General features: G+C 37.9%; 1 protein-coding gene and 1 long non-coding RNA gene across 2 annotated transcripts; one reads left to right on the top strand and one right to left on the bottom strand.

The window, feature by feature from the left end:
- Window positions 1-11454: 11454 nt before the first annotated feature.
- LOC120288967 lies at window positions 11455-12297 on the bottom strand. Its single transcript, XR_005546907.1, has 3 exons — window positions 12107-12297; window positions 11667-11979; window positions 11455-11530 (listed from the first exon to the last, which is right to left on the bottom strand). It is a non-coding gene; the product is annotated as an uncharacterized LOC120288967 (long non-coding RNA).
- Window positions 12298-17446: 5149 nt separating this feature from the next.
- LOC104423346 (caffeine synthase 1-like) lies at window positions 17447-25119 on the top strand. Its single transcript, XM_039303675.1, has 6 exons — window positions 17447-17590; window positions 17700-17771; window positions 23262-23657; window positions 24053-24202; window positions 24250-24321; window positions 24823-25119. Exons 1-6 carry the CDS (start codon window positions 17447-17449, stop codon window positions 25117-25119), a joined length of 1131 nt encoding a protein of 376 aa, XP_039159609.1.
- Window positions 25120-25856: the final 737 nt, after the last annotated feature.

Here is a 25856-nt window from a genome sequence, read left to right as displayed (position 1 = left end):
AAATTTAACCGGGGGCCTATAAGCTATTCCATGACTTTCCAAGAAGTCGAATCTCGGTCATGCCTAATATTAAAAAAAAAAAAAAAGTAAAAAACAAAAATCCAAATGATAGCAGGGTGCTAATCATTATATTGATCTGTCATTGTATCTTGGTGCTTTCTCTGGTTATATTATATCTCGGTCATAGTGGCTTATGCCGTATTACTTACATTCATGGAGGAAGTTGACAAAATAGTTCTTGGAGAAGTATCTTTCAAAATCAAACACATGGAAATGGTCGAAATCGATCTCGAAAAGAACACGTTCAATGAGGAGATTGAGGGTATCGTCCTAGCAGAGGGACAAAGGTACCTAAAAAGGCTCGCAACGACTTTGATTGGTTTAGGAGAGAACTAATTAATTAGGCGATCCAAGCAAAACAAATTTTAGGTTCGCGATGACTTTTTCAATAGCGCATTCCAGCTCCCTCGTTGACATTTTACAATGGGGCCAGCAATTAGGAAGATAATAAGCGATTTTACTGAAAATTAGGTGCAATGATACATTATTATTAGTGATACAAGTGGAAAAAAACTAGGTAAAGATAACATGATTGCCGATCAAAGACTTGAGGTATATATATATAATGAGACCTCCATAGCATAGAAGATAACAGTTGATCAAATCTCAGCCATGGACGTGAAAGAAGTCTCTTCATGAGCAAAGGAGACGGAGAGCAAAGCTACGCTCATACTTCAACCTATACAGTTTGTTTAAACTTCAATTCAATTAATACCCCCTTTCATGTTCTACTTTTTTTTTCTTTTTGTTTATCATTTTAGGCTCCGTTCGTTTCATAGAAAATGAATTTTAGAAAAACGTTTTCCGGTTTTTTTCAGTATTCATTTCACGGAAAATGAATTAGTCAAGGAAAATGTTTTCCATCATTGGAAAAAAACAACCCTTAAAAGTGAGGAAAATGTTTTTCACTTTTCAAAAGTAAAAGACATTTTCCATATCTTCTTTCACCTTACTTCTTTTCACCAATACATTTTCGTTTATTTTTATGCTTTCATTTTCTTTCTTTTTCTTTCTTTTTTTCTTTCTTTCCTTTTCATCTTCTTCCTTGGCCTTGGCCGATCACCGACCACAGCGGCGGCCGGCAACCGGCCGCGAGCCAGCTCGAGCCTCACCCCAGGCCGGCAAGGCTCTGCCTAGCCTGATCTAGGGAAGCCGACCTCACCCGAGCTAGGTGAACTCGAGCCTCGCCAAATTGAGCAAGGTGAAGCGTCGCCGGCCGAGGCGAGCTCGAGCCTCGCCGGAGCTCACTAGAGGTTTGCTAGGCTTTGGCAAGCCGTGAGCTCATTGGATCTGGTGGCGGAGCTCGAGCTTCGCCACCAAATTCGGTGAGCTCGCGACTCGCTAGAGCCCGATGAACCTCTAGCAAGCTCAGGCGAGCTCACCGGATCTGGCGACCGCGTCTTGGTTGGCAGCCGAGCAGCTGGCCATCGTCAAGCCTATGGCGGCGGAGGAAGGAGGAGGAGGAAGGAGGAAGGAAAAGAAAAAATAAAAAGAAATAAAAGATAATAAATAATAAAAATTTCGATTTTTTAAAAATATAAATAATTAAAAATTCATTTTAAAAATATATATATAAAAAAATAAAACTAATTTTTTGGTCAATTAAAAATATTAAAATTCAATTTTTTTGATATTTTTCCCAAACAATTAAATTAGTTAACAAACGGTGGAAAATATTTTTCACTCAAAGTTTAGGTTTTAACTGAACACCGGAAAATAATTATATTTTCCTGGAAAATAACCTATTGGAAAATATTTTCCAAAAACACCACGTTTTTTACGAAACGAACGGAGCCTTAAGGTGCGTTTGTTTCGAACAAAAAAAAAAGAATGATTTGAAAATATTTTTCTAAAAGTGACTATCTGTATAGCTCATAAAGATGAATGAACATAAAGAAAATAATTAGACACAAATTGTTGTTACCGACAAAAGCATTTTTCTTTGACATTTTTTTTCGAGTGATGCGAGCAATTATTTTTAATCATTCATTTCTCGCGAGACAAATGAAGTCTTAATTTTTCACTTTTTTCTTATATTCTAAGCCTATTATGGAGGATATGACTCGATAAACTTTAGGCAAAGTCAATCTAATTTTCAGAGTAACAAGCAGGATTAGTCGCCAATCGTGATTCATGAAATATAATTCCTTTTTATGATCTTAAAAGTTGTGATTCGATGTTTTTCATATATTATAAGTGTTGGAGAAAACTTCCTTATTTATTTTGAAGCTGACCAAACGATTCCATCAGTCTAGTTTGAAGACTTATAGACTCTTTCATCAAAGTCTGAAGACCGCCAATCTGCTAGACTCAAGATTTAAAGTCTGCCCTCATTGATAGTTTTTAGACCGTCGAAGAAGACTTATTCAGAATCAAGTATTTCTTTGATTCGAGCGGTTAAAAAAAATCTCACAGCTGGAGATAGCATCTCATGATCTATTATGCGTTTTGAAATTAATTCGGGTAATTTGGATCTGTTGAATGGCAAAGCATACTTGGAATATTCTACTTATGGAAACCTAGATCTTGATTGTATGGGCGAGCAGGATTGGTGGGCTATCATCACATTCCTTAAGTAACTCGAGAACTTCCTAATTGATTCTGTCCAACGGATAGATTGGAAGAACTCCTTTGGAAGGTGCCAACAGTTATGAAGGCATGGAGGAGTATATAAGAAATACGCTCTAGTTATTCAAGTGTGTGCACGATAGATAAATTCCAAAGTTTGAAGCTCCTTGTTCCTTGCTAATTCAATTGTTGAGCGTAAATTTGTACTCAAAAGAGAGTTTAGATACTTGTGAGACCTTGAGGAAGTAAGTATAGCAGAGTTTCAACACTATGGAATCAAGGACGTGATACTGTAATGACTATTTTGATTCATAGTGAAATCCAGCCGGTAGGTTGTCAGTGCGGAAGAGTGGACGTAGACTTGGATTAATCCGAACCATTATAAACCTTGTATTTTTACTCTCTTCCCTAAACTCTTTTATTTTGCTCGCAACTCTATTTAATTGTTAGAGTCTAATTTTCTCAATCAACCAGACTCGAGTTAAAAGTAAAGTTTTATATTATATTCTGCAAAAGTTGTTTGTGCACCTATTCTTGTGCACCTATTCACCCCCCTTTAGGTGCTCGTACTAGCTCTTCCAATTGGTATCAGAACCTGTGTACTCATTTAAATTGAAGTATTTTTACTTCAGAATTAAAGATCCATGGTTAGTATGTTGGCTCCAGGTTGGTTGAAGGGCAAAGCAACACCAGACTGCCTTATTTTGATGGAAAGAAATACAGTATATGGAAAAACAAGATGAATGCATTCCTAAGATCAAAAAATCCTCTGGAATGGGATGTGGTAGACAAAGGAATTATTCCTAAAGATACAACAGTCTCAGAAAGGGGAAAAGAAACTGTTGAAACTATCGAGATGACTCAAGAAAAGATAACCAAGAGACAAGCTCTTGATGCAAAAGCAATTTATTCCTTATATTGTGCATTATCTTCTACTGAATATAACAGAATATCTTCATGTGAAATAGCTAAAGAAGTCTGGGATAGGCTGCACATCACCTATGAAGGAACCGATCGAGTGAAAGAAACAATAATAAATATTCTGCTCGGTCAATATGAAGCCTTCAAGATGAAGCCAGGAGAATCTATCATAGACATATTTAGTCGTTTTACAGAAATCGTGAATGGTCTTGAGTATCAAGGTCAACCAATCTCTGGACCCATGAAGGTTAACAAACTGTTGCGTGGACTTTCCAAAGATTGGAATCACGTAAAGACCTCAATAAGAGAAACACAAAGGATCATGCCACTCTCCGTTGACGAATTGGTTGGAACTTTTCAATCTTATAAAGCGAAGCAAATCAGTGAAGATGAAGATCCCAAAGGTAAAAAAAATTATTGCTTTAAAATCTAATGATGATTCTGATGTTACAGATTTTGAAGACGATATGAACGATGAAGAGCTTGCTTTCATAATAAGAAGGTTCAGAAAATTAAACAAAAAGGGAAGAATATTCAATTGGAAGAAACAAAGCTCTCAAAAGTTTCAAAATAAATCAGTTGAGGACGATGAATCCTATAAAGATGTGATTTGTTTTGAATGCAAGAAAAAAGGGACACATTAGACCAAATTGTCCCTTGCTGAAGAAAAAGAAAGGAAAAGTTGAGAAATACAGAAAGGCACTCAAAGCATAAACTTGGAGTGATATTGAATGCGAAGAGAGTGATGATGATTATGCAAATATTTGTTTAATGGCACAATTAGAATTAGATTCAGACTCCGAGACGGATATAGACTTAGACTCAAACAGTAAAATCGAGGTAAGTAATTTAAAAATTCCTACTAAAGTCTCTAAATATATTGATGAACTATGTCTTAGTCTCAAAACCTCTCTTAAGAGGATCTCCGAGCTAAAAAGAGAAAATTCTACACTGAAGCAACAGGAGATTGTTTGGAAAGAAAAGTTCAAAAATTTAGATAAAAGTTTTATTACCTTGAAAGAAAATGCAGACTCTCTTTAAAAAACAAATACACTTTTGAAAAATGATATTTTAAGCATTTCAAAAAGGTTTTCTATAGGATCTAAGAAAGCTGGAAGAAACTGTCAAGTCGATGGGAGATTTCTAGCTTGTTCGCGTTCCAAAACAATCTTAATTTTATCCAAATCTCTATTTCGTCTCTACCTTTTTAATACTGACAAAAAGAGGGAGAAGTTGGTGCAGATTTGCATATTTGACTTTGATTTGACTTTTGTTTAACTTTTGTTTGACTTTACTTTTGTTTGGTTATGACTGGTTTTGATTGCGTTTTTGGTTTAGATTGATTGATCATTTAATGCTTGCAGTATCTTAAGCAATGTTGATATTCTCATGGCAAAGATAGTTGTTTTTACAAGACTAACTCATTTCCTGTGGATGCAGATTCGATACTATCTTTATTCTAATCCATTTATCTTTTATAAGATATCTTTGTTTGCTTGAGTATTGTCTTGCAGGTCAAAAGTATCCAAATCTGCAGGAAAGTTTTGTCACCATAAAAAATGGGGAGATTGTTGAAGAAAACTTCATTATTTGTTTTGAAGCTGATAAAACGTTTCCATCAATCTAATCTGAAGACTTGTAGACTATTTCGTCAAAGTCTGAAGACCGCCAATCTGCCAAACTCAAAATTCAAAGTCTGCCCTCATTGACAATTTCTAGACCGTCGAAGAAGACTTATTCAGAATCGAGTATTTTTTTTATTTGAACGGCTAAAAAAGATATCACAGCTAGAGATAGCATCTCATGATCGATTATTCGTTTTAAAATTAATTCGGGTAATTTGGATCCGTTGAATGGCGAAACATACTTGCAAGGTTCTGCTTATGGAAACTTAGATCTTAATTGTATGGGCGAGCAGGATTGGTGGGCTATCATCACATTCCTTAAGTAACTCAAGATCTTATTAATTGATTCTGTCCAACGAGTAAATTGGAAGAACTCATTTGGAAGGTACCAACGGTTATGAAGGCATTGATGAGTATATAAGGAAGACGCTCTAGTTATTCAAGTGTGTGCATAATAGATAAATTCCAAAGTCTGGAACTCCTTGTTTCTTGCTGATTCAATTGTTAAGCGTAAATTTGTACTTAAAAGAGAGTTTAGATACTTGCAAGAGCTTGAGGAAGTGTAGCAGAGTCTCTACATTATGAAATCAAGGACGTGATATTGTAACGACTCTTTTGATTCATAGTGAAATCCAGCCGGTGGGCTGTCAGTGTGGGAGAGTGATCGTAGGCTTGGATTAAGCCAAACCACTATAAATCTTGCGTTCTTATTCTCTTTCCTAAAATCTTTTATTTTGCTCGCAATTCTATTTAATTATTAGAGTCTAATTTTCTCAATCAACCAGACTCAGGTTAAAAGTAAAGTTTTATACTATATTCTGCAAAAGTTATTTGTGCACCTATTCACCCCCCTCTAGGTGCTCGTACTAGCTCTCTCAATAAGATCAGGTTGGTTTATGAAAATGAATCTCGAAAATTAACTGAATTCCTTGTTTTTCTAGTCATTTTAGGGAATGGTTGAATAAAATAGACCTCGTTTCTTATATTACAGCAAAAGATTGCGTCCGTAGCCAAGCCAGCAATAGCGAGTACGGTCGATTCTCTGCTCGAGGCTTTCTTCCTGTGCAAGCTTCTAAATGTGGCCGATTTAGGCTGTGCTTTGGGTCCTAGTACAGTAACTTTCATGTCAACTGTTATAGAGAGTGTACAGGAGAAGTTCTCTCGCTCGAAATGTCCATTGCCTGAATTCCAATTTTATCTGAACGATCTTCTTGGGAATGATTTCAACACATTGTTCAAAAGCTTGTCGAACTTCTCCCAGAGCTATGAAAGCTTATCGTGCTTTATAATGGGAGCTCCAGGTTCTTCCTATGAAAGGCTCTTCCCTAAAAATTACTTGCACCTCGCTCATTCCCGCTATAGCGTCCATTGGCTATCTCAGCTAAATCCTATTGTATTATATATAAGTGTGTACTAGTATTGTAAATGATTGTTGTGTCGAGTGTCATAGTGACAATTGCATGAAAGTTTGAAATGCCATATAGATCATACGCTAGGTCTAATTGATAGAATTTAGTTGTTTTCTAGTGCAAGATGACTTTCACTCAATTCTCTTCATCATCTCATTCAAATTCAATTGATGGATACCCTAAAAAAAATCACCACAAGACATATGATTGATTAATTCTTTGACAGGCTATTTGGTGGATCATGTCAATTATTGACGGCAGAAGTACACCACAAGTGCCATAACTTGGCACGCCGGGACACTTAAGTGCCATAACTTCAAAACGGCACACTTAAGTGCCACTTTTTTTCGAGTGGGACACTTAAGTGCCACCTCCGCGACCTCTGCCGGAAATCCTACGTGTGCAATATTTTATTATTATTTTTTGCCTACGTGGCTCGCCGGAGCTCCAAATCGCATAAAAATTAAAAAAAAATTAAAAAAATTAAAAGTTTTAATTTTAAAAATTTTAAAACTTTTTTTAAAAAAAAGAAAATTAAAAATTTTAATTTTAAAAAATTAAAAAATTTAAAAAAATAAGAAAATTTTAAAAATTTTAATTTTAAAAAATTAAAAAATTTTAAAAATAAGAAAATTTTAAAAATTTTAATTTTAAAAATTAAAAAATTTTAAAAATAAGAAAATTTTAAAAATTTTAATTTTAAAAAATTTTAAAAAAATTTAAAAAAGAAAATTTTAAAAATTTTAATTTTAAAAAATTAAAAAAATTTTAAAAAAAGAAAATTTTAAAAATTTTAATTTTAAAAATTTTAAAAATTTAAAAAAATTTTAAAATTTTTTTAAAAAAATTAAAAAATTTAAGAAAATAATAAAATTTAAAAAATTTAATTTTAAAAAATTTAAAAAATTTAAAAAATAATAATAAGAAAATTTAAAAAAATTAAAAAATTAAAAAAAAGGGGGTGGGGGAGGCGGCGGCGGCGGAGGTGGCGACGGTGAGGAGCCGGCGGTGGCGGCAATGGAGCCGCCCGTTCGGCCTCCCACTCCCCACTTTTTATAATTTTTTTAATTTTAATTTTTTTAAAAATTTTAATTTTTTTAAAAAATTTTAAAAATTTTTAAAAATTTTAAAATTTTCTTAAATTAAAAAAATTAAAATTTTCTTAATTTAAAAAAATTAAATTTTCTTAATTTTTTAAAATTTTTTAAAATTTTCTTAATTTTTTAAAATTTTTAAATTTTTTAAAATTTTTAAATTTTTAAAATTTTTAAATTTTTTAAAATTTTTTAAAATTTTTAAAATTTTCTTAATTTTTAAATTTTTAAATTTTTCTTATTTTTTAAAATTTTAAAATTTTAACATTTTAAAAATTTTTCTTAATTTTTTAAATTTTTTAAATTTTCTTAATTTTTAAATTTTTTTCTTAATTTTTAAAATTTTTCTTAATTTTTAAAATTTTTCTTAATTTTTAAAATTTTTCTTAATTTTTAAAATTTTTTTAAATTTTTCTTATTTTTTTAAAATTTTTGAATATTTTAAATCTAATTTAATTAATTTATATACTATTATTTACACGTAGACGCGAAACGGCGTTGTTTTTGCATTTTCTCCGCCACGTCAGCGTGCAAAACGACGCCGTTTGGGACCGAGCTCGCCGGAAAGTCGCCACGTCAGCCATTTGGCCGGATTTTTGCCGGAGTGGCACTTAAGTGTCCCATTTTACTCCGATGATGGCACTTATGTGTACCATTTTAAAGTTATGGCAAGACTTAAGTGTCGGCGTCTTGATTTATGGCACCTTTCAGGGTGTCCCGCACTCATTATTGACATATAAGCTTCGATAGTTTTTTAGTAGACAGACTTAGGTTTGAATCTTGGGATTATCTCATTTAACTTATGCATACATACCTAAGATGAAGCTATAGAATCACGATTTTGTCCATGTTAAATCTACAAGAAATTAGATCTTAACCAAATTGAATAAAAGGTACCGGATCTCACAAGCGAAGACGGTTTCCCGTTAAACAAGGGAAGGATCTACATTTCGAATACCAGCCCCAGCTTTGCGAAGGAGGCCTACTTGGCTCAATTTTTGAAGTTCCGCAGGGAAGAGATGGTCGATAACGGCCGCCTCGTGTTGGTACTTAACGGGAGGAAAGATGAGGACGTTGCGAGCATAGACAGCCACTACGTTGTGAAAAACTTGGAGAGGCAATTGCTGATTTGGAAGGATTTTTATTCACTCACTCATTTAAAACATGGATCTGAAAGTATTGAAGGATTTTTATGCGCAAATTAGATAGCTACTGGGGTTTTTATGTCCATAGCAAGGATAACGTGTTGCCCCGACACATTGACATGTCTTCAAAAAGGAAAATTCTATTAGATTCTGAAAGTCGCATTTTCCCCGTGGAACCAAATCTTTCCATATGTTACAAGATTAGAGATGTTTAAATAAAATAATTTTAATATGATACATACTAGAAATATGCTAGATCAAGGTGTGTGTCATGATGAAAGGATTTTCACTTTCACATTTCAATTTTTTCTTTGTTAAAACCTTGTTTTAGGAATTCATCGAGGAAGAGAAACTGGACACCTTAAACGCGCCCTATAACATGGCATCTTTGGAGGAGGTTCGAGGTATAGTCGATGAAGAAGGGTCCTTCCAGATCAAACATATGGAGATGATCGAGGTCAATGTCGGAGGGCCCACGCCGAACAAGGATCCTCATAGCAGAGGAAGGAAAATGGCTAAACATGCCAGGTCCTTCACCGGTTCCACAAGCTCGCATCATCTCGGCGAGGAGACCAAGGATAAGCTCTATGGCGAAAAGCTTCCCATCATCATAGGTGACGATTTGGCTAAGGAAAGGAGGAAGGGAGTAAGCATAATTGTTGTGCTCAAAAAGTATGTCCCGCGACTCAAATAATTTCTGCGAAAGCTTTGCAAGTGTCATTTGAAAGTTTTCCTTGTATGTCAGGACGTGGCGATCTTTGCTTGAATAAGGTGGTTGCGACTTATGAGTCATAATAAGGCACTTTTAAGCTGATGATAAGAAAAGAGCCCAACATGAAGAAATATCAAGAGATCCATTTTATTTTCCTTTAATCATAGTTGACAAAAAGGAGATGATATGAGGGATCGAAGAATTATGAGGAGATAATGCCACGACTACTGCACAATCCAAACTCCCTTAGTAAATTTCTATGGACTTGAAATGCCCCGATTGGACAAGTTGAAATGTCGCAGTCGAGGATCAACACAAGCTGAAACCCTCTGGCACACGACCTAGTAAAGATTCACACCACATGTGGATATAGATCAAGAAGAAGCCACTTGATGTAGTATTGTAAATGGTCGAGCGACTGCTTATTTTATTGATCGGTTTGCATCAGCCAACATCAGGGTTGACATGAGGATTCCAATGAACAGATGAGTTATTTCGACGTCCCTCCAACTACTTGTGTTAATTTAGAAGTTAATCCCTGTTGGAGAAATCTTTCCAGAATATTTTGAAGCTGACAAAACATTTCTATCAGTCTAAGTCTGGATATCGATAGTTAAAGTCTCAAGACTTTATAGTCTCAAGACTTTGTAATCTCAAGACTCAAGACTCAAGACTCAAAATCATTCTCACTGACAGTCTTTCTAATCCAGTGTTGAAGGAAATCCAAAGCCGAGGTTTATGGTTGAGGATTTGATCCTATCCTCGGAATAGATTCTTTGGTTGGATAATCATTTCGGATTCTTTAATTCTTATCTAAGATCGATTGAAGATCCGATGGTCGACGAAATAATCTTGGATTATTCTATTCTTGAAACCGAGATCCCGATTGTATGGGCGAACAGGATTGATGGGCTATCATCAGATTCCTTAAATAGCTCGGATGATCTTCTTGATTGATTCCGTCCAACGGGTAGATTGGAGGAATTCCTTTGGTAAGTGCCAACGGCTATGATGGCATGAAGGAGTATAAAAGGAAGACGTTCTAGTTGTCTTAAGTGTGTGATCGATAGAAAAATTCCAGTCGAAGATCCTTGATTGTTAGTTGAGAGGCGAGCGAAATTGTATACAGAGAGTGTTTATACTTGGTGACGCCTTGAGTGAGTGTGGTAGATCATCTACACCTAGAAATCAAGGAAGATCAACACTGTAACAACTCTTTGATCATAGTGGAATCCAGCCAATCGGCTGTCGGTGCGAAAAGAGTGGACGTAGGCTTGAATCAAGCCGAACCACTATAAACCGAGTGTTCAATTCTCTCTTTCCCTTACTCAGTCTTGCGATTGAATTTTTAACTGTTGCAAATTCTCTAATTGTTTAAATATCGTGCAAGCTTCGAGAAATTTTTTGTATACCTATTCACCCCCCCTCTAGGTACTCGTACTAGCTATTTCAATCCCCACAAAAATAATTCCCAAAATTTCGTGTGGAAGCGTGGGGAGTTGTGAGATGCTTGTCCTGCTTGCTCGGCACTACATTTTGAAGCAAACTCTTTATGCTCCGAGATTGAGCTTTTACGAGTGTCGTTGCAAAGATTCGTTGAAACTAGACCTTAGATCAGATCCGATACCTTGCATAGCAATTGACTGCGCAAGCTCTCTCTTAGAATTGGTAAAGTAACAAGACAATCGGTATCATCTGTGCTAGAATGCTTTCCTTGATTCGGTTAGGAAAATTTCGTTGGATTTAGCAGGGAAATTATAGGCAATGGGGTTAACCAGTATCCTTTGTACAAAAGCCTATGCATATGCAAGCATGGTGATAATTGTAGTGTCATTGGCAAGACTTTTAAGATAGTTAAAAGATTTGATCATTTATTTATTAATGTCGAGAGTGAAGTACATCGCATGATTCAAAATCCACCGCAATTTCAAGGTGAAAAGCTACAACGTGTATTCCTCCTTTGGGCTTTATTTGGTTTTCCTTTTTAAAGAGTCCTCTGCAATTGGATCAATTGTAGAATCATGAGAATTAAGCTTTCAAGTTTGCTTTAATATTGAAAAACCAAGAATAAAATGCTAGACATGGAAGAAAAACTCATAATCAAGTCATGAGATCGGGTTGAATCGTTGTACCGTCTACTGTAGTTCAGGCCCTTGGCACAGCCGGAGGCTCCTTGTAGTTGACGAGAGCTGGAATTGGATCAGGACCTGCCTCTGGCAAGACATGTCCACTAGGCAGAGGCTCAGGCTCCTCATTGTTGATGGGAGCTGGAATCGGATCTAGACCCACCTCCGATAGGACATCGTCACTAGACAGAGGCTCAAGCTCCTCGTTTTTGACAGGAACTAGAATCGGATCCAGACCTACCTCCTACAGGACTTCGCTGCTAGGCGGAGGCTCCTTGTTGTTGATAAGAGCTGGAATCGGATCCAGACCTGCCTTCTCCTTTATATAACCCGCATATGGATCAAATAAGAAACATCAGGATTATGCTTCTAAGTTTGTGTTAATCCCGAAGGACCGAGAAGGAAATGCCAGACATGAAAAAAGAAACTTAAAAGAGTCACCATACCGTCTACACTTCATCTTTTTTGGGTTGAGTTTGGACGCTAAAAGGCTTTACTTCACCAGTATTGCTCGAGGTTGTGGACGAGTCTTCTTGCATGAACGCCGATGGACCGGAAGGAAAATCCACTAGACTAACTCCATTTGCGACACTAGATGAGGGAAGTGAAGGACCATGTCTTCTTGCCTCTGATGGTGAAGGAAAAAATTCAATCGTAATTTTAGAGATGATCAGCCAAAATGAATCAATAAAAAGAGAGCTAGCATTTTGGAGTGACTCGATACCAATATCACCGATGGAGTTGAAAATGCTCGCCAGGAGGATTATCATAAAGTAAGAGCTCGCCATGGATTATCAAATCACCGCACCGCACGCAATAGAGATTCGCAAAGGTGCTTGCTGGGGGATTAAGAGCGATGATTCCGCTGCTTAAATATCACCGATGGAGTAGAAAATGCTCGCCAGGAGGATTATCATAAAGTAAGAGCTCGCCATGGATTATCAAATCACCGCACCGCACGCAATAGAGATTCGCAAAGGTGCTTGCTGGGGGATTAAGAGCGATGATTCCGCTGCTTAAATAGAGTTCTCATTGCTCTAAGCGGAGGTTTTTTTGCTTCCAAATAGCGAGTTCTTGAGGGCGAGGAATCATAGAGTCACGACACTTTCATTATGTATGCATTTACGTTTAATGTTTATCCATAATTCGGCAACCTATTGGACTTACATTCTAATTAAGACAAATGCATGTTTGAGTCATGCTCGATCTTCTTTCTTGTATTCAATGGCAAACAATGGTTGAGTGAATGGTTGAGTGAGTTGATCTTTATACTGTCTATGTCTCGTAAGAAAAAGAAAAAGATAGAGAATAAAGTAATTTTTGCACATAAACCAGCTTGCAAATCCATATTTAGAGTGTTGATGAGGTTAGAGATAACATGCATTTAGGAGTGTGACAAAAGTAGCCAAGCATCACTTAATATTACAAATAATGGTAGCTGTTTTTTGTAATAAGTAGGATAAATCGAATGGAAGTTTCTAGCAAGACAATTAGAATTCTGTGCAGAAAATGAAGTCTAGGCATGTGATAAGTGATTCGCTTAGGACATTCTATTTGAGAGTCTTTTTTTTTTTTTTTTTTTGGTCAGTTCTACTTTATGCCTACTCTACACTCACTCTCAGACTTTTGCATTGTCTCTTGCAGGGCATGAGAGTCGAAACCCATTCTTGAAACTTACTCGTCCCCACCTCATCCTCTCCTGAGAATGTGGGGATTTGAACCCCTTACCTCCCCCTTCCATATTGGAAGGGTGGCCACTGGGGCGAATCCCAGTGGTTTATTTGAGAGGATATTTGTTTTGATAAAGAACACGGCAAAGCCAAATCATGCTTGCCGTCATATTTATGGAGAAGGAAGAACAAGAATCAATAGCAATGAAACTTGTGACCTGTTTCCTTCTTGTCATAAGATGTAAGAATTAATGCCATATTTATTATGTCACTTCCTTTTCTTTATTAAATTTAAAGTTGGAGAAGAAAACAAGAAATGGGCATTGCCCTAGCTAAGTCACATTATTTTCGAGAAACACCAGAAACTTCGTTCAATTTCCTACTAAACTAAGATCGATTGGACACCATCCTTCTCGATTTCAGTATTTCAGCTTGTAAGCCTTGGGAGTGATCATCGGTTTGATTGGGGCTGTGGCCACCGTGGTTTGCAAGGCGAATTTGGTCAATTCATCATAGGCATGACAAACCATGATTGAAAACTCGATCCGAACCATTGACACTCGGGCGGAGGGGTCACGGGCTCGATCGGGGTTGTGGCCACCATGGTTTGCAAGGCGTGTTCGGTCAATTCACCATGGGCATGAACCACGGCCATGGTCCTGTTCAACCCAAATTGCAAGTAAACGGATTTCGACAAAGTAATTTGTTCTCCGGCCCAAACAACGAATTAGGCTTGTCCGAACATGATAATTTCTTCACATTTTCTTATTCATAGGTAGGCTAGAACAAGAACTTTGAGACCTGACATATGACGCTTCCCGCTCATAGATAAAGTCTAATTTCAATATAATAATCAAGCTCGACTAGGGATCTAATTAGGCCACGTTATTCATCCCTCTCTCATATTTAGGATGAAGTAGAAATGATTAGGATTAAGGGTCAATAGGAAATCCTAGCGGAGCTACGCAGTGATATCTAAATTTGCCAACTCAGGGTTGGTGCAAAGTTGGTTGGTTAGGTGGGGATTTTCAAGATGGAAATCAAGGGGTCATTCTTTCAAATTTCAACAATCGAATGCAAGCTGCTTTGAAATAGATCACCTGTACATGACAAAGGTGTGGATTTAACCAAGGCCTGTAAGGTATTCCATAAGTTTCCAAGTAGTCGGATCTCGATCATGCCTAAATAAATAAAATAAAAAAAGCAAAAATCTGGAGGAAGTTCTTGGTCCATCATTATATCTCAATGTTTTCTCCGATTATATTATACCTGGTTCGTAGGGGCTTATGCCGTATTACATGGCATTCATGGAGGAAGTTGACGAAATAGTTCTCGGAGAAGTATCTTTCAAAATCAAATATATGAGAATGGTCGAAATCGATGTCGAAAAGAGTACGTGCAATGATGAGATTGGGGGTGTCGTCCCAATGGAGGAACAAAGGTAGCTAAAAGGCTCGCAACGACTTTAATTAGTTTAGGAAACTAATTAATTAGGCTTTCCATGGCAAAATAAATTTTAGGTTCGTGATGACTTTTTCGATAGCGCATTCCAACTCCCTCGTTGACATTTTACAATAGGGCCCGGCAATTAGGAAGATAACAAGGGATTTTACTGAAATTTAGGTGCAATGGTACTTCATTATTGGTGATGCAAGTGGAAAAAACTAGGTAAAGATGACATGAGAGCCGATCAAAGACTTAAGGATATCTATACATACATGGAGACCCCCTGGCATAGAAAGCAGTAGATCAAATCTCAGCCATGGACGTGAAAGAAGTTCTCTTTATGAGCAAACGAGACGGAGAGCGAAGAAACGCTCATACTTTAACCTATATTGTTTGTTCAATTCAATTTAAAAAATTTCTTTTTGTTTTTTCTTTCCAAGGTGCGTCTATTTTGCAAAGAAAAATGAAAGATCTGAAAACATTTTCCTGAAAGCGGTCGTTTCTGTTGCTTGTAAAGATGAATGAACACAAAATATTTTCATCACGACTAGGAAAATATTTAAACACAAATTGTTATTATTAATGATGTTATATTTTATTGATGAATTTTTTTGAATGATACGAGCAATATTTTTATGGAAATATTTTTCGAATCGTTCATTTTCCAATAGCTAAACGAAGTATTACTTTTTCACTCTTTTCTGATGCTTGGAGCCTACTAAGGAGGATACAGCTCGATTAACTTTAGGTAAAATCAATTTAATTTACAGAGTAACGTGTGAGATTAATTGCCAATTGTGATTCAAGGAATATAATTCCTTTTTATGATCATGAAAGTTGTGGTTCGATGTTTTTTCTTCTATACTACAAGATTAGGTTGGTTTATGAGAATGAATCTCGAAAATTAACAAAAAGTTTCTTATTTTTCTAGTCATTAAGGGAGTGCTTCAATAAATTAGACCCCATTTCTTGCATTACAGCAAAATATCACGTTTGTAGCCAAGCCGAGAAAATATTCCATGGTATGAGCGTGCCACGTCATCCGCTATCATGACATGCATGTACCACTCAGATATTGACACATGTCATGTGAGTGAGCCCGTGCTGGAAAAAAGAAAGGCTTTGTTTCTTGGCTAGTTGGCTGGATGGCTTGACTTAATGGTGGAAGAAAGGACAATGTAGTAAATGCTAGACTCCCCCTAAAAAATGTCTCTCCTCGCTTCAATTTTCTCATTCTCTCTCAGAGAAGGACGCCCGACAAAGACGACACTTCCTCTATTTTTCTCTTACGCTTTTTCTCTTTGTCTCTCAAAGAAGGACATCCAACGAAAATGACCCTTCCTCTGTTTTTCTTCGCCCTTCCCACCTTCTTGGAGCCTTGGTTGTTGGGCATACTTGTCCTTCTCCTCGATCGGGAGGTTCTAGAACACCTCCCTAGCCTTCTTGACATGCTCAGGTCCCATTTAGTTCGGTTTTCCCAAGGGGCTTTGAGCCCCCAAAGCCCATTGGGGAAAATATTTTGTGTTTGAGAGTCATTTTTGAAAGCTCATTGGGCAAATATCAACAATCTCAATACTGAAAGCCTAGTGTAGCTCTTGAGGTGCTTTGAGCATTCGGCATTTCCAAAATGCAAGTCATTGTTCATGCATTACTGTTCATCTTCTTCCCCATTCGTCTTTGTCTTCCTTGCTTGAGAGTTGGGCTTCTCCGACAGCCACCGCTGCTGCCTGGAGGTTGCGCATTCTCAGTGACCACTACCTGAGGTGGGACAACCCGCGACCTAGGTGGCATTGCCTGCTTTGCACGAACCAAGCGACTCCGCCTAGGTCCACGAGACCTCAAGCAGCATTGCCTGGCGCACGTGAACCAAGCAACGCCGCCTGAGGTCGCGACCTCAAGCCGTTAGATCTCGGGCCCCCAGGCAGCGTCACCTAAGATCGCGACCCTAGGCGGCTAGATCTAGCCATCTGGTGGTTGGCTAGTGGTTAGCCGGCCGCCGGATTTAATTTTCAGATTAAAAAGAAAAAAGCAAAAAGCAAAAGCCCATTAAAAAGTGAGTTTTGCCAAATAGTATTTATGCTAAGTTACATTTCAATGCTACAATTTACTAAACGGTGTAATATTTCAGAAAACTCCTTTACCTCAATGGTATTTGTATTCTCCCGATGGTATTTCCCCAAAGCCGAACCAAACGGGCCCTTCAATTAGGTTGTTGGGGATCCTGTGGTTGACAAGGTGCATGACATCCCAGTCGATGACGACCTTCATGAGCTCCTCGTGGTAGCTCTCCCTCACCTTGGGGTCTTCGGACTCTATGTCCTTGAGGCCGATGGTTGAGACCTGAGGGCCCTCATGCTTCTTCTCCTCCTCTGCCTCCCCAAAAGCATCATCAGTCATTTGCCTCTAGCACATCACACCCCCGAGAGCCCCGTCTATCGTAGCTAGGTCCCAAGCCCACTCCGTCTCCCTGACTACGGCTGGGTCTAAGCCCCCTCTGCCTCCGCCTCCAACTGTTTCCAATGTGGAGAGATTGAGCACAAGGTTTGTGCATGTGTTGTTCTCTTGGCAACTTATGGGCCTTCGTTCGATTGCATCCCTCTAATGAATGTGTCATCATGCCTCGCCTCACGTCCTCAATCTTCTTACAACTTTGAAAGGTTGGACCCAACGATGACCGGCGAGGCTCTCAGGGGCACGATGTGCCAAAGGCAAATGACCGGCAATACTTTTGGGGAGGCAAAGGAGGAGAAGAAGCATGAGGGTCCTCAAGTCCCGACCATTGACCTCAAGGACAAAGAGTCCGAAAACCCCATGGTGAGGGAGAGGTGCCATGAGGAGCTCAAGAAGGCTGCCATTGAACTAGGGCGCCATGCACCTTGTCAACCACTGGATCCCTGACAACCTGACCGATTGTGTCAAGAAGGCTAGGGAAGTGTTCTTCAACCTCCCGATCGAGGAGAAGGAGAAGTATGCCAACGACCAAGGCTCCAAGAAGGTGGGACATGTGAAGAAAAACAAAGGAAGCGTAGTCTTCATTAGGTGTCTTTCTCTAAGAGAGGGAGAAAAAGCCCTGAAGAAAAATAGAGGGAGCGTCATCTTCGTCAGGCGTTGTTCTTCTCTGAGAGAGAAAGAGAAGGGCACACTCACAATACATGTGTCAATATCTAAGTGGCACACGCAGCCATGTCAGCGAATGATGTGGCACACTCATATCATGGAATATTTTCTCCAAGGCAAGGGATAACTGCCTATGAAGCACAGACACGATGTCGAAGCTTCCATGTCATGTCTGACACATGTCGACATGTTTGACACACCTTGACACGCTCAGACATGCAATCAACGCGTGTCGAAATCGACACATTCCGACACGCGTGTTCGAGAGAGGATTGTTGAAGAAGACAATGGAGAGTGTAGATGAGGGCGATGGAGCGAACGTGATGCCGTGATGGTGAGGGAGGGTCAGAGGAAGAGCATAAACCAAGGCGATCATTGTGATTACGATGCTGCGATGGAGGGTCGGCGGCGAGATTGAGGCTGCAGCTGCGAAGAAGGAAGGGTCGAAAGGGGGCGATGAGGTGACCGAAAGAGAGCAGAGAGGATCGTGTGAGGAGGAGGAGGAGGAGGTCGCAATTAATAGGTGATGGGAGGAGAGGGAAAAAGGGAAAAACCCGGAGGCGGGGGGAGGAGAAACAATGGGTGATGGATGGGAGGAGTGGAAGAAAGGGAAAGAAATGAGGCGAGGGGGCTAGGGGGTTGGGGTTGCGTGAGGGGGAGTGGAGAAGAGAGAAATGATGGAAATGACAGCTTGGGGGGACAAGTGTGGTAGAGAAAATCTAGGGAAATGACAGGTCATTGGGGAGATAAATGAGGAAAGAAACTAAGGGGGAGGGGGGTTTGAGGTGGCGTGGGAGAGAGAGAAATGCGGGAGGGAAATAAATTTTGGGGAATGACGGTTTGGGAAAAGAAAATTGGACAGTGATATTATATTTATTAAAAAAATAAACAAATTAGTTTAAAATAGTTTTCAAAAACAAAAATATTCAAAGTTAAATAATGATAAATTTTAATTATTATAGAAGATCATAGATTTTTTTTTAAATAAGTAGATTATAATATTTTGTTAGTCATTAGTTTCATCTATAATTTTTATTTAAGTTAGAAATATATTCTCAAATATGGGTACGCATTAATTATTAATATATCTTTCAAATTTCCTATGGATAGATTTATTAATATTATTAGTGTAAATTCATTGTAAGTTCTTTTTATTATTTATTTATTTGTGAAAATTAATCAAAAATAAAATATTCGTGTGTCAACGTGTCGAAATTCTCTATTTTTGAGAAATGACATATCGGCGTGTCATGTAGTATTGTGTCACGTATCAGTGCTTCTTAACTCATTGTTGGTCATCGGTCACGACAATGACCAACGATTAACTAGGCGAGCTCACCAAGCCATCGGCGAGGGTCGGCCTTGCGTCGAATGAGCGAGGTCGAGCATTGCCAAGCCAATTGTCAGCCAAGAAGAAGGGGGAAGGAAAAAGAAAAAGAAAAAAAGAGATAAAAGAAAAAAATATATATAGAAAAATATTAAAATTAAAAGAAATTATAATTCATAAAAAAATATGAGATTTTACTAAATGTATTTTTATCTCAAGAATAGAACTTTTAAACAGTTATCAAATGTTTAGAAACTCATCTAGAGAATAAAATGAAGAAAAATTATTTTTGATAAAAAGTTATCCTCGAGAATATAATAGTTATCAAACATACTCTAGTTGAGCATGCATTACCTCCACAAAGGGATGATAATTATAATTAGAAAATACAAGAAGTCATCGGAAGCAACTCGATTGCTCCCCTCCTTTGGAATTCCACTAATTTATTTACCCCCGCAATTGTACTGTTCTTTTTTCAGTTGCCTTACAATGGTAGAGAAAAAGAGAGAAGAATTAGGTTGGGAAGGGCCCACTTTTGATGCTGGAAGATGTGCATTTGTCAACTTTGATCGGCTGACATGAATCATTCTTATTTGACCAATTCTCCTGGACTCTCAGAATATTGAGCCAATCCTTGTTTCGAAGTTCAATGACCACAATGCTTGCCCATTCGCTCCTTGAGACTTGAAACTACCTCGGCTTCTTGTGAGAGAAACAACAGGTGATGAGGGGCCAAGGGGTGGGGGTGGCGTGAGGGGGAGTGGGGAAGAGAGAAATGACGGAAATGACAGGTTGGGGGAGGGGGACAAAATCAGAGGGGTGGCGGGGGTGGTAGAGAAAATCTAGGGAAATGATGGGTCATTGAGAGGAGAAACGAGGAAAAGAAACTAAGGGCGGAGGGGGTGTTTAAGGTGGTGTGGTAGAGAGAGAAATAAGGGGGACAAAATCATAGAGGTGGCGGGGGTAGTAGAGAAAATCTAGGGAAATGACAGGTCATTGGGAGGAGAAATGAGGAAAAGAAACTGAGGGGGAGGTGGCGTGGGAGACAGAGAAATAAAAGGGGGGGACAAAATCAAAGGGGTGGTGGGGGTGGTAGAGAAAATCCCGAGAAATGACAGGTTATTGGGAGGAGAAATGAGGAAAGAAACATAGGGGGAGGGGGTGTTTGAGGTGGCGTGGGAGAGAGAGAAATGAGGGAGGGAAATAAATTTTGGGGAATGAGGGTTTGGGAAAAAAAAAAAAAAGGAAGAAATTTTTTTTTGGACGGCGATATTACATTTGTTAAAAATATAAATAAATTAGTTAAAAATATTTTTCAAAAAAAATTAAAATTGAAATAATGATCAATTTTAATTATTATAGAAGATCATAGACTTTTTAAAATAAGTTGATTATAATATTTTGTTAGTCATTATTTTCATCTATAATTTTTGTTAAAGTTAGAAATATGTTCTCAAATATGAGTACGCATTAATTATTAATATGTCTTTCAAATTTCCTATAAATAGATTTATTAATATTATTAGTGTAAATTCATTGTAAGTTCTTTTTATTATTTATTTATTTGTGAATTTGAATTAAATTAATTAAAAATAAAAAATATTCTTTTAATATATAACATGTGCCAACGTATCGGAATTCTCTATTTTTAGGAAATAACGTGTGTCGTGTCGTGTCGTATCGCATGTGTTCGTCTTACTTAGATCGCTGCAAATTTGTTCGACAGGCCTCGATACAAAACCTTTTAATAATGGGCTCTTTCGGGCAAGTGACAGATATGTAAAGCCCGAGATTGGGCCCAACAATGCGAAAGGTGCCTGGTTGGGCCTGTGCAAGGCCCACATTGAGATCAACGGCAAGTCCGTAATTGCAGAATGGTGAACTCCGAAGGCCGACACGGTTTTCATGCTCTTCGGAAACTTACAGATGAGCTTTCTTTTCTTTCATTAATTTAATTATTAAAAAAAAAAGAGAGGCGAAGGTAAGATTTCATCTAAAAGTCAACTGAAATTTCAACACTCTCTCCCTTCAAAGCACTGGAGCGAATTTTAAAAAATCAATTTTGAAGCGCAAAAGAAAAAATTAAATAAAATGCCAACATTCTCATTTCTGGAGACTCATGGTGATGAGAAAAGGTAAAATTTCAAATAAAAACTTAAAGTGAATTATTAAAAAAAAAGATTATTCGAATTAAAAGATGTCTCAAATAAAGATTTAAAATAGATATTTAGTCTCAAATAAGAGTTTAAGCTCGCTAGCAAGTCAAATCTTCACTGGCTAACAAGTACATGCTGATTCCAACGATGCAACCAGGGCCATAATCGTCCAATGACATTTCAGTATTTTCTTTTCTCCTTTTTTTCAAAAATCTTTTATTTGTTCATTTCCTTGGTGCTTGTGCTCGGAGAATATTTTTAGGTTTCAAGTTCACCTCTATCTTCTTCTTCCATAACAATGGCGTCTTCAATCTCACCAATGATAAATAGATTTTAGATTAATGATCTGTGCATAATCATGCATAGTGCATAGCATTTGGACCTTCATCTTTTGATTCATAGTCAGTAGTCTTGGGACTCAATAATCAGGTTTTGTTTAAGCTTGTTCGATGCATTTAAGGTTCTTCAATTTTTCCTTGTGAATTTATTGACTTCTTTGATTATTAGATGTTATCTTTATTGCTTCGCACCACGCATGATTATTTTCACAGATTAGTGGCTAAAGATAATGAAATTCATGAAATTGCATGCGAAATGTTATAATAAAGACAAAAGGTATCGAAATTTAATTAAAATAATCTAGCTTAATCAAATTCTGGTATTCGAAATTTCTAGTTTGCATAAGTGAGATGATCTCCCACATCTTACTTGAATTTCTAACCAACCTGTGTTTCGTTAGTAGTAATTTCAAAGTTACTTTAATTAATTAATTGAATCAAGAAATACCAACTGGCAATTGGTAAGGGTTGGAGGTCCCGAGCTAGATGAAGGTGCCGCCTCGCAAGAAGGACCGTCCACCTACTTAGTAATCCAGCTACTTTCTCTTGGTAGTTCAACTCGAAAGGGCTGCAACAAAGCCAATAAGGAATTGATGATATCTATGTTTTCTCCCTATTTCTTATATTTTCCCCCATATTTTGAGTCCTTGGATGAATTTAAGTGGCGGAAATCCAATGTTGGCTTCCACATACAATATTTGGTTATTTATCACGTGTTGTTTCTAATGTGCGAATTTCCCCTAACGAGGCGCGATACTATTTTTTGAAGTCTAATTTCTCAATTGATCCAAATAAAATTGAAGTCCTCAATTATATCCATTAGGCATACATGTTCAATTTCAGCAACCAACCCAGATTTTACCCGCTATATATGCGCGAGGTTATTGAAGTATTTTATGGATTCAAAGTCTACTTGTCAAACGAGGACGTTTTTTACATTTAAAAAGAAAAAAAATGACGTAGTTGAAGCAGACAAAGACCCATTCACTCCTTCTCCCACTAAATTCCGGATTATCTTCTCTTGTATTGAACTCTAATGGTTATCGTTCCATCTGGTGTTGTCTTTTACGATAATAAAACAGCAGTCTTGATTATGAAAGATAGCCTACAGCAGAACATGTTCAAAAAGTGACAGTATAGCAACAGCGAGAGGGAGAGGGTGAAATTACAATTATCAAGAGCTCAGCGATCACTTCTCTTCGCCATGGACGTGAAACAAGTTCTCTTCATGAGCAAAGGAGACGGAGGACATAATTACGCTCAGACATCCACCTATCCGGTTCGTTTCATTCAGTCAAACTCCCCTTTCAGGTTCTTTTTCCGGTCTTTGCGTGCGTAATATTTCACTCTTTTGTTCGAGTCGATTTAATTCAAGAGTAATAGGCAGGATCAATTGCAATGGTTCGATTTTTATCAAAACCACAGGATCGGGTTGGTTTATAAGAATGAATCTAGGAAAATTAACTGAAGTTTCTGTTTTTTTTTCCATTCAATAAGGCAATGGTCGAATTTTCTAGATAAATTACATCTCGTTTCTTCCATTACAGCAAAAGATTGCGTCTTTAGCCAAGCCCAAAACAGCAAGTACAGTTGATTCTCTACTCAAGGAAGAAGGCTTTTTCCCGCGCAAGCATCTAAATGTGGCTGATTTTGGCTGTGCTTCGGGCCTTAGCACTTCAACTTTCATGTCGACCATTATAGACAGTGTACAGAAAAAGTGTGCACACTCGAACGGCCCAACGCCCGAATTCCAATTTTTTATGAATGACCTTCCTGGGAATGATTTCAATACATTGTTCAAAAGCTTGTCCAACTTCTCACAAAACTATGAAAGCTTATCGTGCTTTATAATGGGAGCTGCGGGTTCTTTCCACGGGAGGCTCTTTCCTAGAAACAGCCTGCACTTTGCTCATTCCTCCTATAGCGTCCATTGGCTATCTCAGGTAAATATGATTGTATATATTTGTGTAGTGCAACTGATTGTTGCCATGATTAATATTGTGAGAGATACAAGATGACTTTAGACCCAAATTTCTCCATCATCTCGTTCAAATTCAACTAATGCATACTCAACATCTGATTAATAAATTGGACGACATAACATGTGAAGGACAATATTATAAGAGTTAATTAGGTGTCAAATGATTCCACCGATCATGTCATTTATTGATATAAGCTTGGATAGTTTTCTAGTAGACAGACTTAGGTTCGAATTTCACCATTATCTCATTCAACTTATGCATATATGCCCAAAATCGAGCTGTAATGCAAGCACAGCTTAACCACAACAGAAGTCCGTGTTAGTCCTGCACTCATTTGGAACTTAAGCAAATGAAAGGTACCAAATCTCATGAGCGAAGAAGGCTTCCACTTGAGCAAGGGAAGGATCTACATTTCGGAGACCAGCCCTGGCATGGTGAAGGAGGCTTACTTATCTCAGCTCCGGGCAGATTTCTCAACATTTTTGAAGTTCCGTGGTGAAGAGATGGTTGATAACGGTCGCCTCATGTTGATACTTATGGGAGGGAATATAAGGAATTCGTGAGCCGAGACGGCTACATCTTCTGGGAGAAACTTGGAGAGGCAATTGCTGATTTGGTTTCAGAGGTAAGTTTATCTTGATCAGCTTTTCAACTTGCACACCCTTTAAATAGAAAGAGATTAATATTAAAGTAATGAGGAATTCTATGCGCATTTTAGGTAGATGTTGGTGTTTTATTGTGATTAGCAGATACTAATACAAGACAAAGCTAGTATTAATAATTTGAGCAAGAAACTTTCATCAAGTCCATTGCAAGGATAAATTGTTGTCCAAACGCATTGACAAGCCTTCTAAAGGAATTTTACTAAAAATTATATATCAGTTTGTTATTAGTTCACTTAACGTGTTAATATTTCAATATTAAACTTTAAAATCTATATTTATAATTGGTAAAAATATATTAGTTCTAGCTGTCACAGCCAAATCTTTCCAAACATAATGAGATTAACCATGCTGAAAATTAATTCTATATATTTTAGTCTCATGTTGCATCAAGGTGTGTGTCATCGTAAAACGATTTTCACTTTCACTTTTTTTATCTTATTTTCATTTTAACCTCATTTTAGGGATTCATTGAGGAAGAGCAACTAGACACCTTAAGCGTGCCATATTACACAGCATCTTTAGAGGAAGTTCAAGACATAGTAAATGAAGAAGGGTTTTTCAAGATCGAACATTTGGAGATAATGAAGATCGATAGATACTCGCTGGAGGAGGATCCTTATAGCAGAGGAAGGATCAGGATGATGGCTACACGCATTAGATCCGCCACCGGTTCCATAATCTCGCACCATCTTGGTGAGGAGATCATGGATGAGCTCTATGGCAAAAGGCTTCCCGTTCTTAAAAAGCATGTCCCATGACTCAGCAAGCGTTCGTCTCCATTACCATTACCAGAGACAATGACAATTTCTGTGAAAGCGTTTCTAGGGGTGAGTTTGTTTTGCTAAAAACTTCACAATGAGGAAAATATATTTTATGTAAGTCATTTTCAAGGAAAATGGTTAGGTTTCATTTATTTGATAGTTTAGGCCCTGCATGGTAACGTTCCTCAGAAGTGTTCCTGGAACAGATTTTTTGTTTTTCTGTTCCCGGGAATAAAAAAAGAACAGAAACGCGTTTGGTTGTGTTTCTGTTCTTTTTTTTTTTTTGTTCCCCGAACAAAATTGGAGCAAAAAAAAGAAACACAAAAAAGTTGCTTCTTATTCCAGAAACAATTTTGAAGAAACGCTTCTTCTCTCTCTTCTCTTTTCTTCTTCTTTTCTTCTTCTTTTTTTCTTCTTTTTTCTTTGGCCGGTTGCCGGCCTCGGCCATGGCTAGCGACCGGCCGTTGAGGGCCGGCGACGCCGTCGAGGGTCGGCGACCTCGCCGGAGCGTCGCCGGCCCCTGGCGAGGCCGAGCCTCGCCCACACCGGCGACGCCGAGCCTCGCCTTGGCTGGGCGAGCTCGGGCTCGCCAGATCCGGTGAGCCTCACCGTGGCGGGCGAGGCTGCCCGGCCTTGTCGGCCGGTCGCCAAAAGGCCGGTGACCGGCCGAAAAAATAAAAAATAAAAAAGAAAGGAAAAAATGAAAAATAAAATAAAAATGTTTAAAAATTAAA

The sequence above is a fragment of the Eucalyptus grandis genome, chromosome 10, assembly GCF_016545825.1.
Source record: "Eucalyptus grandis isolate ANBG69807.140 chromosome 10, ASM1654582v1, whole genome shotgun sequence".
Lineage (NCBI taxonomy): Eukaryota > Viridiplantae > Streptophyta > Magnoliopsida > Myrtales > Myrtaceae > Eucalyptus > Eucalyptus grandis.
This window is presented reverse-complemented; position numbering and strand designations above follow the sequence as displayed.

Coding starts and splice junctions, on each gene's coding strand:
- LOC104423346 (XM_039303675.1), top strand. CDS start 17,447: ATGACCGGCGAGGCTCTCAGGGGCACGATGTGCCAAAGGCAAATGACC. Junction 17,591..17,699: donor AAGAGTCCGAAAACCCCATG/GTGAGGGAGAGG, acceptor TGTGTCAAGAAG/GCTAGGGAAGTGTTCTTCAA. Junction 23,658..24,052: donor GCGTCCATTGGCTATCTCAG/GTAAATATGATT, acceptor AGCAAATGAAAG/GTACCAAATCTCATGAGCGA.